Here is a 17,545-nt window from a genome sequence, read left to right on the forward strand (position 1 = left end):
TTTACACATCTTCACTGTGACCCATGATGAAAACACAAGAGGCTGGTTATGTGATGTACCATGTCCTTTAATTGAGGAATGAGCAGTGTGTGTGTTTGTGTCCATGGGGTAAGGGTATGTGTCTATGCTGAGGTGTCACTGCTGTTTGAGGGCAAGCTGAATGCATCCTGCAGGAAGGCAGAGTAGTTGATGTTTTTCACGGCTGCTCGGCCACCATCAAACCCCACATCGACTTCAAACTGGAAACAGGAACAGGAACACACACGTCACTTTGAGCAGATTCAAATACTTAGTGTTGTAAATAATTGATCATTCTGGTGTCCAGCTTTATTTTACTATTTCTTTCTCTCCTCTGTGACTGTTTGTGCTTCTCTGTGATAACGCTCTCCTTTATTGTTCTTTTATTTGCTTGACTCTGCACTATGACTTGACTATGCACTTTTGCACAAATGAAACATTTCAGAGTGTAGCAAAAGGGCTATTTAAAATAGCACTGCTTTTTCAAACGTTAACAAAACTGAGGGCTGTCTTTTACCTCCATTATACTGATTAAACCCTAGGAAACAAAGGAAAATCCTGCTTACAAAAGTGCCATTTAGCACTTTCCACTTTTTTTTTAAATTGTTTCCAAGATAAAGTAAAATGAACAGAACAAAAGAATGATAACAGCAGAGGCAATAAGAAAATCAGCAATGCTAAACAGCGAGCTGGAATGCAGCAAATACCAAAAAGGCACGCAAGGAGAAGTTAGTTTGTCTGGACCTGCCAACGTGACATTCCTGTTGTTCTTGACACCTTAAAAAATGTTAAAAAGGTGCAGTGGCCATTTTTGGTCTCTTCGAGGGTTTGCCTTGGAGATTTTTTAGGACGGCAGAGTAGTTGAGCAGAGACTGAGCAATGAGTTTGGGCTTAGAAGCAGGCGAGGAAAAAAGCAGCTGGAAACCATGGCAGAGGAAAATGGAGAATAAATTAAGCACAGTGTCAGTATACACACACACACACACACACACACACACACACACACACACACACACACACACACACACACACACACACACACACACACACACACACACCGTGAGCACACACACAGATTCCTTCACTCTTGTTCTATTCACGCAAGTCTGGTGAATATCTCTCCTGCTCACCTGTTTCTGCTTAGATTTGGCTGTAGCGTAGCATGCCGAATTTGTATTACACAGGAAAGATACAAGTAAAAGAGAGAAGAAGAGAAGAGCTACTTCTTTTTGACCACCTCTGTATGTATGTCTCTCTCAAGACATTTGCCTTACACACACACACACACACACACACACACACACACACACACACACACACAAATTGTCTTCTTATCCGATGACTGTTCCTTTCCGCTCACTTGATTCTGCCTTTGGCTCACTCATCCACTGAGTGATTGCAAGTTAGAGGAGAACGTAAACTCATTTTCAGTTACCCCTATTTAAAAAATCTGTGCACATGCTGTGAAATCACTTACTGTCTCTCACTGAATTGACTCTTTCTTCTTGCTTTATTTGCTTTATAGTTCCTGCTTTTTCTCACCTTTAAGGTGTCTTCAGGCATCACGGGTGGAGCAGGGTGCTCTAACCAGTTAATACCAGCAAGGAAGGCATAGTAGTCAATCTCATCTCCATCTGCAAACCTGAATAAAAGATGCCATCCACTTGAGAAACTGTTTTTTTGTGCTTCATGGTCACAGTCGCTGGAGCTTATTGAACCATTTTGCAAACTAAAATTTAAGAATTGCTTCCTTTTCAAAAATAAGTCACAGATGGAATTACACATTAATTATCAGACTCCTGCAATTTTTGCTTATTCTTCCAGTTCCAGCTGCCCCAAAGGTGCTACAATAATCATGTACTTTCTGTTTGTCTGTGGCTTCTGGAAAATCCAGTCTGAGTCAGAATCTCTGTGGCTTTCATACATTTTTTGTTGAAAGGTGAAATATTTTCAGTTTGTACGGATGCATATTGGACTGTATTCACACCACCTGGGCCAAGTTTAACCCATATTTCTGCACTTTATCTGCACTACTTCAAAACTTTTCTTTGCAACTTGTAACAACAACTGTAAAGCCAAGTATGATTTTTTTTAATGTGGAATAAAAATAAACAATGTAGACTTCAGAGAAAACAGAAACTACCAAACAATATTCTGGGCTGACAAAAGCAGCCAAAAAATACGTAGAAATTGTCTTTAAGATTTTTAAAATGTAGTTTTCTCAACCATCAGGAGATGTTAGTGCAGATTGTGATTGGGATGTCTACTTGATGTCTTATATGTCTTACCCAGTCAAATACCCCCAACACAAATAATAACAAATAAAAACAAAACTGAGTCTAAACACTGAAACTAAATAAATCAAGCTGAAACAAAAAAATGAAACGCACACTGGAAACCAACTGAAAATAGAAACCAAAATTTCAAGTGCAATTAAAAAATACAACTCTGGTCAGAACACACCTTTAAATATTTATAAGATATGTCCTTGAAAAGATTGTAACAAGGCACCATTTCTTAATTTTTGTGGTTTTCAGTTCGGTAGAGATTTTTTTTGTATGACAAGAACAATCCCGGGCACAGATTGCGGACTGCACTTCACCTCGGTGAAAATAAACCTTTCTGAAAAGCCTTCTGAAAATGTTCTGACATTTTTGAGGGGACCTTGAACTGCTCTACTCTAAACTGATTTGTGGGCTCTTACTTGCTGAGAAGACCTTCGAGCAGGCTGTTGGGCACGGGAAGGTGGAAAGCTTTACAAATGGTCCTTATCGCTTTTGTGGAGAGACGTTGTGTCCTAAAGAAAAAAACAAAACAAGCGCACAACATATCCAACATATGGTAGAGCCAAAAGCTGCAGCTACAGTTCAGACTCGCATTGGCTGTGAGCCTGCTGTTTGTAGAGACATTTGAGAAAGGCTCTAATAAAAAAAACAAAACAAAACATGTTGGTTAGAGGCCAGTACATTACATCAGAGACAATGTGCCATCAGCAGCAACATGAGCTGGCCTTTGTTGTTAGTTTAACATAAAGTACATGTAATTCCCATAAGGACTGACATAAATTCAGTGCTAGTGGAAAACGTTTTAAAGTGATATCGTATTTGGACAATGTGTGTAAAACAGAGGATGTCTGTCCTGCAAGAACACTTATTCTCCACAGTAATGACCGCGAGTCCAGAGGCGCCGTTCTTGTCATGCCTTCCTTATTACAGGGACGCTGATGAACAAGTTGATGCCTATCAAGGGTGTCTACACTTGTGTCACATAAACAAATCAGCAAAAGTGGGTTAAAGGTCCTATCAAGTGGATGAGCAGTGTGTGCGCATTAAATATGTGATTTTATGCACAAAAACAAAATGAAGGTGACAGACAATGAAAAACACACATAATAGACTCAGGAGACTGTGTGTGTGTGTGTGTGTGTGTGTGTGTGTGTGTGTGTGTGTGTGTGTGTGTGTGTGTGTGCGCGCGCGTGTGCACTGGGCTAAACAGGTCTTAAGGATCCATCTGGTTCCCATGCTCCGCTATGGCATTGCTGGAACTAATCGTTGCTCTGAGGTATGGGGGCCACAGGCTGCACGATTGATGCCTTGTTGTGACGCTATCTGCCTGTGTGTTTTTCTGTGTGTGTCTGTGTTTATGTTGCAATAGTATTTTGCCTTACTTGTGTCGATCGTGATCCGCGAATGCTCTGGCCATTTTAGGGAATTCTTCAAAGGCCTTCTTCTTGAGGAAGTCCTGGGCCACAGCCAGCATCAAGCCCACGTCCACCTGGGTCTGCTCGCGCTCTGAGAAACACCGGCCCAGCACCAGCACCTCGTGCTCAGACAGATTGCAGTCCAGTCCCAGCAGCAGGCTCCTATGTGGGGAGAAAATAATACACAAAAACTGATGACAAATGAATTAACCCACATCTCACAATCCTTTAAGGTTGTTTTCACACCTACAGTTCACTTACTCTGGTCCAAATCAGCTCATGAGTATCTAAACACGAAGATTTGGTTTCTGGTTACCAGATAAAACTCGAAGGGGAACTCCAAGTGAACCAAAATGTGTTGCTACAAAATAAGTGAGAACGTGTAGTATGCTTATTGGTCAGATGTGTCTGGAGCAACAAAAGTAAATAGAGGAAAGAGGTTGAGGTTATGTTCTCGCTGAGTGGATAACATGGAGAACTTACATTCAATTTATAGCTGGCCCATACTAACTGTTTTATTCTCCATTTTCCATAAAACGAAGAGAGTTCGACTTAGAATTTGATTTAAACTGACTAAACCCTGCAGATGTGAAAACACCCTTAATATACTGTGCACAGGATTTCTCTTTGCTTTCATGTGTCACTTATTATATTTACATCCCTAGAATTGGATAGGAACAAATTAGTCTCCAGTAAATCACTATTTAAACTCCACATATGTAGTGATTAACTGTCCTTTTCATCACTTTATGGTTGGGAACTAGAACCCTTCTCTCGGTCTCGTCCAAGTTACCACACTCTGCTAACAGGAGGTGCTGGCAGTAATTTCACCTTGGAGAACTGAATACATTGATCACGTACTTCAACACTTGCGGGCTAGAGATTAAACTGCAAGTGTTTTTGCTTCATTACTGTACCTTATCGACTCAAAAGGGATGAAGCCAGTGTTGCTGGGGTCACTGAGAGTCAGAAACTTCCTGATCTCACACTGTTTCTCCTTTCTCCTCTGTCAACTGGATCAGCTGTAATCATCTTAGCTTGGAAATTCAGCACTTTACTGTCCAAGCCATACCTGTGGAGACAGGCTCACAGTAGAGTTCGGGGCTAGCACTAACACACATATAGTGAGAGATAGAGTAGAGATAAAAAACTTTCACTAATTTGATTGTGACTGTGACTTAAATTCATCGAACCTGTCTTTCGCCATAAATTTCTGGAAGTCTTTCCGTGGTGGCTTGGGCAGGAGGTGCTGGCAGAAGCTAAGCGAGTCCTCCTCTGAGCCAAAGCCGTTGTAGGGGGGCACAGGTCTCGGGGGCTTAGGGGCTGGCGGAGCTTTGTACTGCAACGGGGTGAAGTCCTCTAAGAGGAAGCAGAAGAAAGAAGAGACAAAACATTTAAAAGAAAAAAATAAACCCAGGAGGAGAGCTTAAATGATCACAACGAAACAGGTCATCTATCCCTGAGCTGACCCCTGACTACTCAGAGCAAGAAGGGACACTTCCATCACAGTGACCTGTCAGCGGGGCCTCTGTCTTGTTTCCTACTGTGACTAATGCAGCAAGCCCCCAAAACCTGCCCAGGGTGGCAGTGAGCAAGGATACACTATAAGGTTTTTCCCTGCTGGGGAGTAAGTGCCTTTAACTTTAACTGGAGGCCCAGGTGTCTTTTGTCAGTTCATCAGTGGTGTTGAACACTTTCTGTTTTTCTAATAAGCGTCAAGCAATAAGCGCTCTCTATAGACAGAAAGCAAATCTATCCTGTACCATTGGATTCAGGAATCACCTCCACAAGAAAGATGGCTTTGGCAGATGCTTGCTCTTACTGCCCCCAAGTGTTTATATTAATGCAATGCAAGACACAAGTGAAAATCCCCAGGAAAAAATATGTCACTGTAAGCATTTTCTTACATCAGTTATTCCATAGGTGTATACATAATGCAATTTTTTTTTTCAGTTGACAATCCTGTCCAAAGAAACAATGCAAACATTTTTAGTAATACTCAAATAAAGAAATCAACAGCACTGCAGTAGTGTTTACCGTACCGATGCCATATTTGGCGCGGTAGTAGTGTTTGGTGAAGTCATCACAGTCAGCGAGGATTACTCTCCTGCCCCACACATTCACTTCCCCACCTATGATTAAATCACAGTCCTTGTAGAATTCCTCGTGGACAGCTCCGGTCTGCAGGTGAGAATAGAGATAATGACATGAGTAAACAAAACAAAAACTTATATAGAATCTTACTTGTTGAATTGAATTACTTAAACACACATGAATTGGATGGTTATATCTATTAAGAGCCTGGTGCTGAGTGGATACAGGGAGTGGGACATGGTGATCGAAGAATCCTGTATTAAAATCCACAGCAGAAATTATGTCAGCAAAAATGGTGGAATAAGATTAACGCTCTGTGGAAGCATTTTAAAACCTTATTTTGGGTCAAACTCAGGAAACCTTTATTTCTGATAAGACTGATGGTTGCATACAGGCAAAACTGAAAATTGATGGAATTATTATTTAATACAGAAAAGTGTGGTCAAACATAATCTGTGTTTGATTAGCAACAGCTTCTTTTTCAGTATGACACTGCCAATGCAGTAAAAGCATATCTGAATAGAGAAACACACAATGGAACATTATCAGTCATGGACTGGCCTCAGCAGAATCATTTTAGCAGTGTGGCATCATCTTCACAGAGAACAGAACAAAAAGCAGCCAACATCCAAAGAAGAACTTTGAAAGTCTTTGAGAGCTATTCCTAAAGGATAGTCAAAGAAATTAGAAGAAAACCCACCTAAGAGAGTTCAGACTGTGAAGTATAAAGGTGGTCATACTTTGACTTTCAAGGTCTTGTACATCCTCTGTTTTTGCCTTATATATTGTATTTCCACATATGTACACACATGTTTCAATAAATTGCCTCTATTTCCTAATTTCCTAGCAAAATATGGAGGAAATGAGGAGTGACACAAGAGGTTTGCACAGTATTGTATTAACTGAAAAAGGAAGCTGCCTTCCCCTAGACTGGATTACTGGATTGTAATTTGACGCATATTTTATCCTCTAACTCTAATCGAGTGTCTTAATAGCTCGTTTTAGGTTTAACCTCTGAGATTCATGTAAATCTCGCTAACTGCCTAGCCTCTCAGTGACCTCTCAAATAACATCCCGTTAGCATGTTTGTAGTGTGAGCATGGCTGAGACAGGACATACTTTGAGGCTGTCCAGTATGTAGCGGTTTCCCATAGTACTGGAGGTGAGCACGTTGAGCACCGTGCGGTCTGTTATCTCTCCAGGCTGCTTGACTTTGGCTGGAACATGCTGCAAAAGGGAAACAAGTGCGGACAGGAAAAATACAGAAACTGTTAAACAAAAATTATTCTTTATAAGTAAATACCATTCTGCATGCACACAACTGGTAAGAGAAATAAAAAGACGGATAAAAGACTGAAAGAGAGAGGGAGAAGCAGATCAACAAAATAAGACTGAAGAAGGAAACGAGATCTGTCGTTAAGGACACGGTGATTTCCCACTGGATGGCAAAGTCTGCTCAACCTTTAAGGCTGACATTTAATAAAAAGGCATCGGAGCAAACAACGTTACTGGACTGAAAACACATAGTTATACATTGACATGATTGATGCCTGGATGTCCTTCAGGATGAATTAAGCTTGGTCAGTCAGTAACTGGAGGAGAAAGCCTACATGCTTGAGGGAAACTGGGTGCTAAAGCAGTCCTGTCAGAGTGAATGAGGTCTCCATGAAAGCAGGAAGATGAAAAGAAGCAACACAACCAGAAAGAGGGACACTGCAAGCCTTTAGGTTAGGAGTAACCATCTTTAAAAGTTAACAAAAACAAAGAAATAGCAAAACTTCAAGCTCAAAAAAGCCCTTATTTATCCTTTTGTATAACCCTGCCTGTGCTTTTTTTCTTTACTCTCTCATTTCTCGACAGCTGTTATCGCGCTCTTATCACGCTGCTTTACCTACCTTAGGTAGTCTGCAGCGACGAAGAAATTTGTTCACTTTGTCTCTGCCAGAATTTGGGGGGATCACCTCCCGGATCTCTATGGTGTCATCAACCAGGAAGTAGTGCAGTATGAGCTCCCGCAAGTCAACATAAATGCTCTGTGAGTCATCCCAGAAGCAGTAGAAGCGCAGGACTTTGCGGTCATGGTCCAAGAACTGCTTCAGCGTATCATGTCTCTCATATGGCCGAAGTGGCTGCATACTCTTTTTGAGCTGAAAGCGTGAAACAAATAGATTATTCGCTATAACTTTCTTTAAAAAAAATAAATAAAGGAGGATTAAAATATATTTCGACAGAGTTAAAAAAAAAAAAAGAGTTAAAATAAAATACAAACAACAAAAAATGTATTTCGGATGCCCACCTGTTCCCGTAGGCTGCTGTAGGGGTCCTCAGGTACAGTTGTAGGGTTATTTACGTGCACCCCAAGTTTTGTCAGAAAGTTCCTTGTGAAAGAGTCACAGTCAGTCACAGTGAATGTGCGAGAGTGCAGCTTCATCTGTTGGTTGATGTTGAAATGGAACAGGTTGTAGAACTGGCCTTCATTTGGAGGAGGCAGTGGAATACGGTGGCGACGAATGAGTGTTCCTATGACAGGGATCACCAACACAGTAACAAATGAGTCTGGAAACTCTCATCATATTGCAGATTTTTGGGCCACTTGGGAAAAAGCAGAAGATTAACAAAAATCCAAACCCAATCCCAAAAGAGTTGTGATGCTGTATAGAATGTAAATTAAAACAGAATGCAATCACTGACAAACTCATAAACCCATATTTGTCTGGAGAAATGTCTTTTTGCAAGACACAAAGCTGAAAATCAATGCTGGATGCCCATGATCATCGCCACCCCGAAGGCATCTAATACAGGCATGGTTTTATCATGGAAATCACTGCATCAGCTCAGGAACACTTCCAGAAATCACTGTTCACTTTCCACAAATGGTTGGCAGAAACGGTTAAAGCTCAATCATGCAGAGAAGAAGCTGTATGTGAACAACGCCACCATCTTCTCTGAGCAAACACTCATTTAAAATTTAGAGAGGCAAAGTAGACTGCATCTGTAGTCAGACGAATTAAAATGCAATATTTGAATTTCTTCTTCTTCATCTTCCTCCCATCAAATTCAAAAGTGACCTTATTTTTTTCTTAAAAATGTTACAAGTTTTTATCATGAGTAAAATGTGAGTTTATCAGATTTGCAACTCATTTTATTCTGTTTCCATTTATATTTTGCATAGTGTCTCATTGTTTATTTATTTATTGAGGCTGTAATTGAATTTAAGCAATATTCTCAAGATATTTCCTGTTATATCACAGACACCTTGGGGAATGCCACTGTTCTTGTACTCCGGCTCCACAACCTGTATGGTATCGTCTTCCAGGAAGAAGTAGATCTTACACTTTCTGATTCTGTACGTCTCAGACTGAGCCTCAGGTACAGTCTCCTGGAAGTATGCATCAAAACACAGAACCTAGAAGAACAAAATGATATTTTGTGGCTAAAATTACTCAAATGACAAATGCGAAATGATTACAGGCTTTAAAAAATACCAGGCTTTAATTTTTTTTTTTTACTTGAATGAGTAACACAAGATATTGGAAGCTTTAAACCTTAATAACAGACATGAAAAAAAAATAACATAAAGCTATACCATGTCTGTCTGAGTGGAGAATTAAAATCAGTTTCTATTATTCACCTGTTTGTCAAAGGTTACCCATGGTGGTAAACCGGTACCACTTCCTATGGGATAGACGGAGTACTTTGGTTTAATCTCCTGACCAACTAAATGTTCTCCTCCAATGCCTGGCTTCTCAGACCCAACCAGCATAGGGACTCCACTGGAATAGTTAAAATGTTGGGATTTGTGGAATCTCTCCTTCCCCAGCTGTGGTACAGAAAGGAGAAAGTATATCTGAGCACTTTCTATTAAAAACATGTTAAATAGACTGGTTCTTATATGCCTGAGTACTCAAAGCGCTTTCTAAACAGCATACATCACTCACCCACTCGTACAACCACTTTTATCTGAGCTTAAGCGCTCTCTAGCTAACAGGCGACCTGGGGTTAGTTTCTAGCTAAGGAAGTCGCCTGCTAACGAAACTCGGTAATTTGCGAGAAACATACGAAGTGTCGTAAACTTACTCTTTCATTGGGAGAGTTCCCTGGCAGAAACGGTAAAGCCATGGTGGTAATACTTATAACTGTTGGATTACTTTCTCCATAAAACTCAGCGGCCCTGAAGTTCCAACGGTCTGTTATTGGTCTGTTACCATGGAAACGTCTTTTGGGGACACGTCTCTTAGCAACAAAAAGAACCAATGAAATATTTTTATTTTCATAACAATATTCAAATTATTGCTGTTCATCGTATATTTTGATGCTAACATAGCCAATTAAATAAAAAAGAATTTATAAACACATTATTTTTCCTACAAGTTAAAAAGTGCAACAGAGCGTAAACTGTGTACTTATGTACTATTTATATATTAAAGTTTACAAATAGTATCAGAGGTGGCATAATATAACCACCACTACTAAGGTAATTAAGTAATTATCCCTGTAAATAATACCTTGCTGTTTAGAGCTTACTGTACATTCTGATGATTTGGAAATAATTCTTGCTTGAACTTTTACGCCATCTAAAAGCCCTCTGTGTCTACCTAAGAAATTATAATTTAATGTATGCCACACACATCCTGCAAAAATTTAACTTGGACTCAAGAATACATTATAACACATCCTGTTTCCTTGTAAACTGTAAACTATTATGCTTGTAGGGCATACAAAAATAAATGGCCAGAGTAGCAGCTCATTTTTGTTTCTAATTATAAGTGCAAACTAAAACATTTTACAAAATCCAAGTGAAAGTAAACCAAAGCATGGATGAATGTATACTAACAGACTTCAAAGGCATCCGAGACTAGGTTTCTTCATCTGTACAGTTAAATAAACTGCACTGTAAATTGAATTAGACACAATTAAACATATTTCTTTATTTTTATTTACTTACATAATAGTCAGACCACAGCCTTCAGTACCCAAAGCGATGCTAAACATAATAGACCATAAAAAACAGAGACCGCAAAGACTGGTGTAACCCAGTTTTTACTTTGAAGATGATTGATTATAATGTGTTAAACCAAAATATAAAAATTAACAGTGGCACTGATGGAATACCCTAAAGACATGCATCCCCTGCCAGGTGTAGGTGAACTGAAATCTATTTGCCCCAACTCTGCACAACCACAATGGGAAATCTTTCCTTCTGGAACACTGTCCCGTTTTTTTAATAAATACATAATAACAGAAACATTCTGCTGGGTTTCCTTTTTTGATTTAATTTACATGATATGTATTATTATTTGGCGTTAAAACTGGAGTGTTTCAAGATGGCCATTCTGGGCTAATAAATAAGTCCCATGTCTATATCAACAAGTATGGTGTTATAAACAGAGGGGTTTGCAATGCAGCTTAAGTAAAAACACAGAGCTCCAAGCTAAACTGGTATCTGTTGGTCACTTGCTGTTAAAACACTTGAGAACTTTTCAGCAAAGACTTATAATTATCCCCTATAGCTTTTTATAACATCAGAAACATAACACAAAAAAACCCCAATAACTCTTCTCATTCGGTAGGTCCTAAGATGCCAGGCCGAGCAGGAATCCTCCGATGAAGCCACTTGTGACGACAATGTTTTTCTTCACAAACTCTCTGGACTGAAAGACACAAACCATATTTCATATGACACAGTCACTTTTTCGTTGTAATGGGAAGGTGAAAATGATCTCACAGTCAACCAGACAACTCACAACAAAATTACCTTCTCAACAAATGTGTTGAGCTCAGGGACTGCCTGATCTGTTCCCTTCTTTAACTGCTTCTTAGCTTTGTTGACATCCTTCTCTACTCGCTTCCAGTCCACTTGGATATAGCCACTGTTGTTAGCTACCTGAAGAAAGACAGATTCATGAAAACAATGTCAATGTGTTGAAAAGCTTAACCTGCACATATTTATGCAGGGCGATGCAATAATACCTGTAAAAGCAGAAGACCTCCCCCCACTGCGGTAGCAGCAACTTTTCCAACCTTCTGGAAGAGGTAACCTGCACACCTAAGGCAAATTGAAAAGAGAGCCTAGTAGCTGATCTAACAATAATAATGACACAAGTTAGCCTAACAATGACCATTGTAAGGTGGCCATTCACTGTCATAAGGTTTGCATGATGTGAAAGGTTCCACTGATAAAGTGTAACTAAGACACTGTTTGCAAGATACCTTAACTGCAGAGTTATAAAGTTGGGAGTGTGAAATTTGTTTTCTTAAGTGATGGCAAAATACAATTTTGTCTCTCTGCTACAGTAACACGTGAACAGCACGATGAGCATGCACTATATGTAATACAATACTGTACAAAACATTTTGAGCTACTCCTCATTTCCTTATATTTTACTTCCAAAGAGCCAGGCCTCCTGGTCATTTTTTAAAGCGGCCTTGAGCAGTAGCTCTCCAGCCCTTCTGATGCTCTTTTAATGTTTTTCTTTGGACGTTCCTTTCCAAGTTCTGAGGTATGCCAAATGACACAAGAACTGGGTTGTAAATAACTTGTCAAAAGTAATAAATTCATGAACACAGAAAATGATCTTTGATCCACCACCCAATGTCATCTCTAAAGTGTTTGATTTGGAAACTGAAACTAAAGAATGAAACTGCTGCCATACACGCTGCTAAAGGCATACCTGGATAACCCCCCCCCCCCCCAAAAAAAAAAAAACCCCAAACAAAACAAAACAACAACAACAAAAAACACAGTGGAACGCTGTCAGCCACTGATTGTGCAAAGCCTGGACCTCAACATTACTGAAGCAGTGTGAGATCATCATGACAAAGAATGGAACAAACAGCATTCAAAGGAGAACTTTGAAGAACTATCTTTGAAGAGTGCTTAAAGGAATTAGACGAAAGCTTTCTGAGGAGACTTCGGGCTGTTGAAGAATACTCATGACCATGATCACTTAAAAGGTCATGAGTATTGTATAAACTCTGTTTTTCTTATATACTGTATATATGTTTGCATGTTTCAAATACTGTCTGCACACATTTCATATTTTCCTAGGAAAGGGGAATGTGGGGTGGCTAGAGATTTTTGCGCAGTACAGAAATAAAGACATCCGTGTCCAATTAGCCAACAGAAGATATACTGTAAACAAGATGAGACACAGAGCAATTTATAACCATCTAAATCTTGAGATTTTCTCATTTTGCGTTGGGGTGTTTCTCAGCCATTCATATTTACTACGCTAAAGGCAGCATAATTTTAATGAGAATATTTACCATCCACTCACTCCACCTATTGCAATCTGTGTGGCCACAGAGTATTTTTCAGCTATGGGGCCGGAATTCTTTCCGAAAAGGCGGTTCCACCATCGCTGACGTTTAGCGTATTCTGTCAGATCCACGACCTTGTCGTAAATCTCATCTTCCACTTGTGTACATACAAGAAAAAATAAAAGACAGCTAGCATGAAATAACAATGAATGCAGCGGCGAGAAGCCTTACAAGCACAGTTATATTAATGCTACAAAATCAACATACGATTCTGGACGCTATTATCCATAACTCAACGATCAATTTTAGTAGTTTCCTGCTTTTTTACTTAAGATTTATCATGACAGAGGCAGATACCAATAGTTTCATTACGGGCTCCATTACAACTTACTAAAATTCATGGGCCTAACAATAACTTAGCATGACTACATAACTAAAGCTAACAGGTGAAAAGTTAATGTTAGCTGTAAATGGTGCGGCCCAGGACACAGTCAACGCTACAGAGGAAACGGGAAAACGTCTTCAAGGCTTCTTAGCAGCAACGCGAACGTTACTAAATGCACCCACGGTGTCGAGACCGTCCTGGATCCGAATAACATGCAATAACTTTGCAGGCCTCCTTACCCTTGCTATTCGCCATTTTGGAGTGCACTGGTCTGTCCTCAGCTGCTTTCACGTCCGGCGTCATTTGCATAAATTTGACGGTGAAAAAGAAACTGAGACATGGGCAGGCCTACATACACTGCAATGTTATACGTTGTGTAATAATAATAATAATAATAATAATAATAATAATAATAATAATACATGTTTTTGTTTCTTATGAAACATTTGGAGATTTTGCCAGTCTCGCAACTCCATCCAGGTTTCGCGTGACCTCCAATACACTCAGTGCACTGAAGGTTGTTAGGACACAGGTATGGGCAGCTAAAGGTGTGTTGGTTGTGACTATTTTGTTTTTTAAGAATAACTCTAAATGAGTGCATTCCAAGTGGAGATGGTTAGCCCCCTATTTTCCTAACTGATATTAGGAAAACAATTCCTGACTAATTCCTGACAATAACAGGTTTCATTTATTTAGGTTATTTTTGCACTATTAAGTTAGCAGAAGAAATTCTGCCGTGAATTCTCCATGAATGAGTTTCGTAATAACCCGGTGTGCCTAGTGGTAGAAAAAGACAAAACAGACAAACAAAAGAAAGAATCGATAGTAAATATATTAAAATGTTATTACTAAGTTTTATATAGCTTTTTATTTTTTATGGGATTTGTTTATATCTTTTTTTGGAACACCAAGGCATTGTGTTCATTCGCTAACTGACGTCCTCCTGAAGCTTAAAAAACAGATAAATAACACGGCACAAAACTTCAAAAAGGGAATAGTTATAGTTTTCTGGACTGTTTCACTTTAGTTTACTTTCTATGGTTCATTTCACAGTTTCTTCAGTCGTTCATTTTTTAAAATTCATGTTTATTTGTGTTATTTGGAGGAAAATGAGTTCCCAGTTTCTTGATCTATCTATCTATCTATCTATCTATCTATCTATCTATCTATCTATCTATCTATCTATCTATCTATCTATCTATCTATCTATCTATCTATCTATCTATCTATCTATCTATCAGTCAAAAAGTACATGTGCGACGTTGCAACAAATACCCTTGGCACATATGACAGTTATTTTAACCAATACGTTACCTACAAAAACAGTTACGTAATCATAATATAGCCTGAAGAACCAATCGCAGGACGTGAGGCGGGACTTGGAAACAGATTTGATGTGTGCGTGCGCGTGTTCGTTCGCGTGTTCGCAACACGTCAACAGGAGACCACCACGTGACCGCGGATGCCGCGTGCTGATTGGGCACAACGAGCAGAGGGCGTGTCGAAGGTGGCGGCATGCGTTTGCCTGTGTGACACAATTACAACAACTTTGAGCCGATGGTTGGGGAAGTTTGCGATATTATAAAATAACACTCAGTCCTACAACCCAACATTACATCAACTTCATGCATAAATTGGCACTGGAATACACGTTGAGTTTGATGTACAATGAGGAGTGTGGAAGATAACTTGAAGGGATCATTTCCTTGAGGATTTGGCAAGAATTACACTACGCCCCGTTTTAATCCTGGATAGGTGTGCAACACTTTCGTTGTGACTGCATTTTGGCGGAGTTGCTCGGTGCCGTTGATTTTCCCAGTTCTTTTCCATGAAATCGTGCGGAGTGTCGCTCACCGCCGCTGCCTCTGCTGCTGCCCGGAGTCTCGGCGTTGCTGGTAATGACGAGGAGAAAATGGCGTCGGGAAAAGCGACTGAAATCGAAGAGGACTTTCCGAAGCTAACAGCGCAAGAGAAAGAGAGCTTGGTCGGAATTGACAGGTTAGACGCTCTATTGTGTGAATAGTTTAATTCGCTTAGTTTTTTTGCAATTAATAAATTTTCTTCGCGCAGTTGGAAACAACAATTGCCCCCCCTCCCCTCCAAGTAATACGGAACCGCCTGTGTTGTCTGTCCTCTACTTGCAGTTCACTGTTTGGATTTCATAGGCTTCAAGAAGATGGCGCCAGAACGAAGGCCTTGCTGTTAAAGGTATGCCACAGAATAGGATCACAGTTGCCGCTCTCCGTTATCTCCACAGACGAGTGCATATCCCATATGAAATACGTGGTACAGACCTCCCAACGCCACTCTTGGTATAAGGCTAGCAGCGACATACACAAACCATAATTTCCCCAACTTTGAAGCTGAACCTGCGGGCTGAATGTACAAACCAGCCCTCAGTTTTACATCATTGCATTCGCAAGACAACACGTACAGTGCCAGGTACACAGCGAGCCAACTCGAGTGTATTTCTGCTATGTTTATTACTATGTTTAGTATTAAACATGCCCAAACTAGCCGACAGGGCTACAGTACGATTGCAGGGAGATGGGAATCTCCACCCTGCTCAAATCGGTGGTGTCATCGGTAGTTGAGAGTAGGTACCATGTACATAGCGTTTTATGGAGTGTTGAAAACATACTTGGCGTAGCAAAAATATTGCTTTTAACAAAACTCACAATAAGTGGAAGGCACGTGTATCGGTGAAAAAACGTATTACAGTGGTTATTACTAGTTAAGTATTGCTAGATAGTCATGCACACGTTGTAAACTGTAGGACTAACAAATTTAATACTTTGCTACCAAGCCAACTTGGTGTTTCTTATCTAAAAGCATTACAGCGAGCCTAATAATACGGTAAACGCCGACTTTTTTGACTTTTACCGAGAGGCGTTAACAGAAATATCAGTGTCGCACTATGTCGTCCGTCCCCTCCTCAGTAACGGCAGGTAGAGTTTGGTTTGTGCGTCAGCTCACTCTGTTAGCATGTAGCAGCTAACTGTCCAGTGGTTACCCGCCCCTACCCCCTTCCTGCTCTCACTTTTAGCTATTACGGCATAACCTGGAGAACACTAAGAATGAAAAACACAATGTTAGGTATTAATTTAAGCTTGCAAAAATAATGGCTGCTCAACTTGGCGCAAGATGGCGGGGATAGGGAGAAAATACCTAGCAAAGGTTTGCTAGGTGACTGGCTAACTATCAGCGGTGGCTAGGCTAACCACCATTCGCTTAAAAGATACAACGACGGTGGCGTTCAGTGTTTTAGAACAAAGGTGCACGATTAAAGTGCAAAGAAGGGTTTACAGTTGATTTCACGGTGTGTGTTGCAAACACATCAACCCTGCTCATTCAGTCAATGTTACTACAGGTGAGCTGCCTGTGCTGGATGTGTCTTCAACATGTGGCTTCTGGGTTTCTTGTTGAAGCGGTTTCTTGGGACGTTGTTTTGTCAGGGTCTACTTTCAGATTAGGGCCGAGCCATTACACTCAATCTTTGCACATTTGTGGTGTTGCTGTCCTTCATACTCTGCTGGATAGCTGGACAACCTGACCGTTCAACATCATAACGTTAAACTTACAACGTCTGGTTGTTGAGTCTTTCTTGGCGATGGTGTTTTAGATTGTATCCCATTAAATACAGTTGTGTCTTCCAAAATGAGTGCGCTTTACCTAATTCTTCTTATATTCTTTCCGCATCCTACCATTTTAAAATGTGGTGTGACTAATTCTTTGCACGATGCTCTGTTCATTGAATGGTGAATATTAAAAACAAGTAGATTTGTCGTCGTAGAGTATATAATTTGCTTAAATGGTTTCAAAAGTGGTCCTTGCTGATTGACACCGTCTCTACAGACTTCACTGCTGCACCAAAAGCAGAATTCGTGAGCAGAACAACAATAGTTTCAATGTGCATGGATTTTTAACCAGTTAATGATACATCACAGCCCTTTTTATGTTAGCGTAGTTGTATGTGCAGTGACGAATCATGCGGGAATGTTTTTCTTCTAGACCGCTAGATAAGGTGCATGGTGCACAAGAATAATGTTTTCAATTTTTTTTCATAAGGTCTTGTAATAACGAAGAGA

General features: G+C 40.1%; 3 protein-coding genes across 4 annotated transcripts in view; 1 reads left to right on the plus strand and 2 right to left on the minus strand.

The window, feature by feature from the left end:
- Positions 1-49: 49 nt before the first annotated feature.
- On the minus strand, positions 50-10,556 carry efhc2 (EF-hand domain (C-terminal) containing 2). Its single transcript, XM_080290800.1, is given in 14 exon segments — positions 50-239; positions 1,561-1,660; positions 2,723-2,815; positions 3,686-3,880; positions 4,636-4,715; positions 4,718-4,790; positions 4,912-5,077; positions 5,761-5,899; positions 6,932-7,039; positions 7,708-7,959; positions 8,109-8,332; positions 9,068-9,218; positions 9,444-9,632; positions 9,890-10,556. Coding segments are annotated over 14 exon segments (1,929 nt in total). The 5' UTR covers positions 9,932-10,556; the 3' UTR covers positions 50-122.
- A 169-nt stretch (positions 10,557-10,725) lies between these two features.
- Positions 10,726-13,847, minus strand: fundc1 (FUN14 domain containing 1). 2 transcript variants are annotated; one of them, XM_026145525.2, is made up of 5 exons: positions 13,697-13,847; positions 13,079-13,229; positions 11,783-11,858; positions 11,568-11,696; positions 10,726-11,463 (listed from the first exon to the last, which is right to left on the minus strand). In XM_026145525.2, the coding sequence occupies exons 1-5, from the start codon at positions 13,764-13,766 to the stop codon at positions 11,386-11,388; spliced, it is 504 nt and encodes a 167-aa protein (XP_026001310.1). In that variant the 5' UTR covers positions 13,767-13,847; the 3' UTR covers positions 10,726-11,385. The 2 variants fall into 2 exon arrangements, with proteins under 2 accessions (XP_026001310.1, XP_080146924.1); XM_080290798.1 differs by having other exon boundaries at positions 13,340-13,700.
- Positions 13,848-14,950: 1,103 nt separating this feature from the next.
- The window catches only part of kdm6a (lysine (K)-specific demethylase 6A), a 50,107-nt gene continuing 47,512 nt past the window's right edge, over positions 14,951-17,545 (plus strand). The window contains exons 1-2 of the mRNA XM_026145520.2: positions 14,951-15,455; positions 15,602-15,665. Coding sequence (XP_026001305.1) covers positions 15,286-15,455; positions 15,602-15,665 — 234 coding nt within the window. The 5' untranslated portion in view covers positions 14,951-15,285. The remainder of the gene's footprint in view (positions 15,456-15,601; positions 15,666-17,545) is intronic.

The sequence above is a fragment of the Astatotilapia calliptera genome, chromosome 16 (genome assembly GCF_964374335.1).
Source record: "Astatotilapia calliptera chromosome 16, fAstCal68.1, whole genome shotgun sequence".
Taxonomy (NCBI): Eukaryota; Metazoa; Chordata; class Actinopteri; order Cichliformes; family Cichlidae; genus Astatotilapia; species Astatotilapia calliptera.

Bases quoted from the DNA above. Each gene is read 5' to 3' on its own strand.
- fundc1 (XM_026145525.2), bottom strand. From the start codon at position 13,766: ATGCAAATGACGCCGGACGTGAAAGCAGCTGAGGACAGACCAGTGCAC. The intron at 11,859-13,078 runs GTAAATATTCTC...AATTTGCCTTAG, and splicing joins ATAGGTGGAGTGAGTGGATG to GTGTGCAGGTTACCTCTTCC. The intron at 11,697-11,782 runs GTATTATTGCAT...GTCTTTCTTCAG, and splicing joins GAGGTCTTCTGCTTTTACAG to GTAGCTAACAACAGTGGCTA.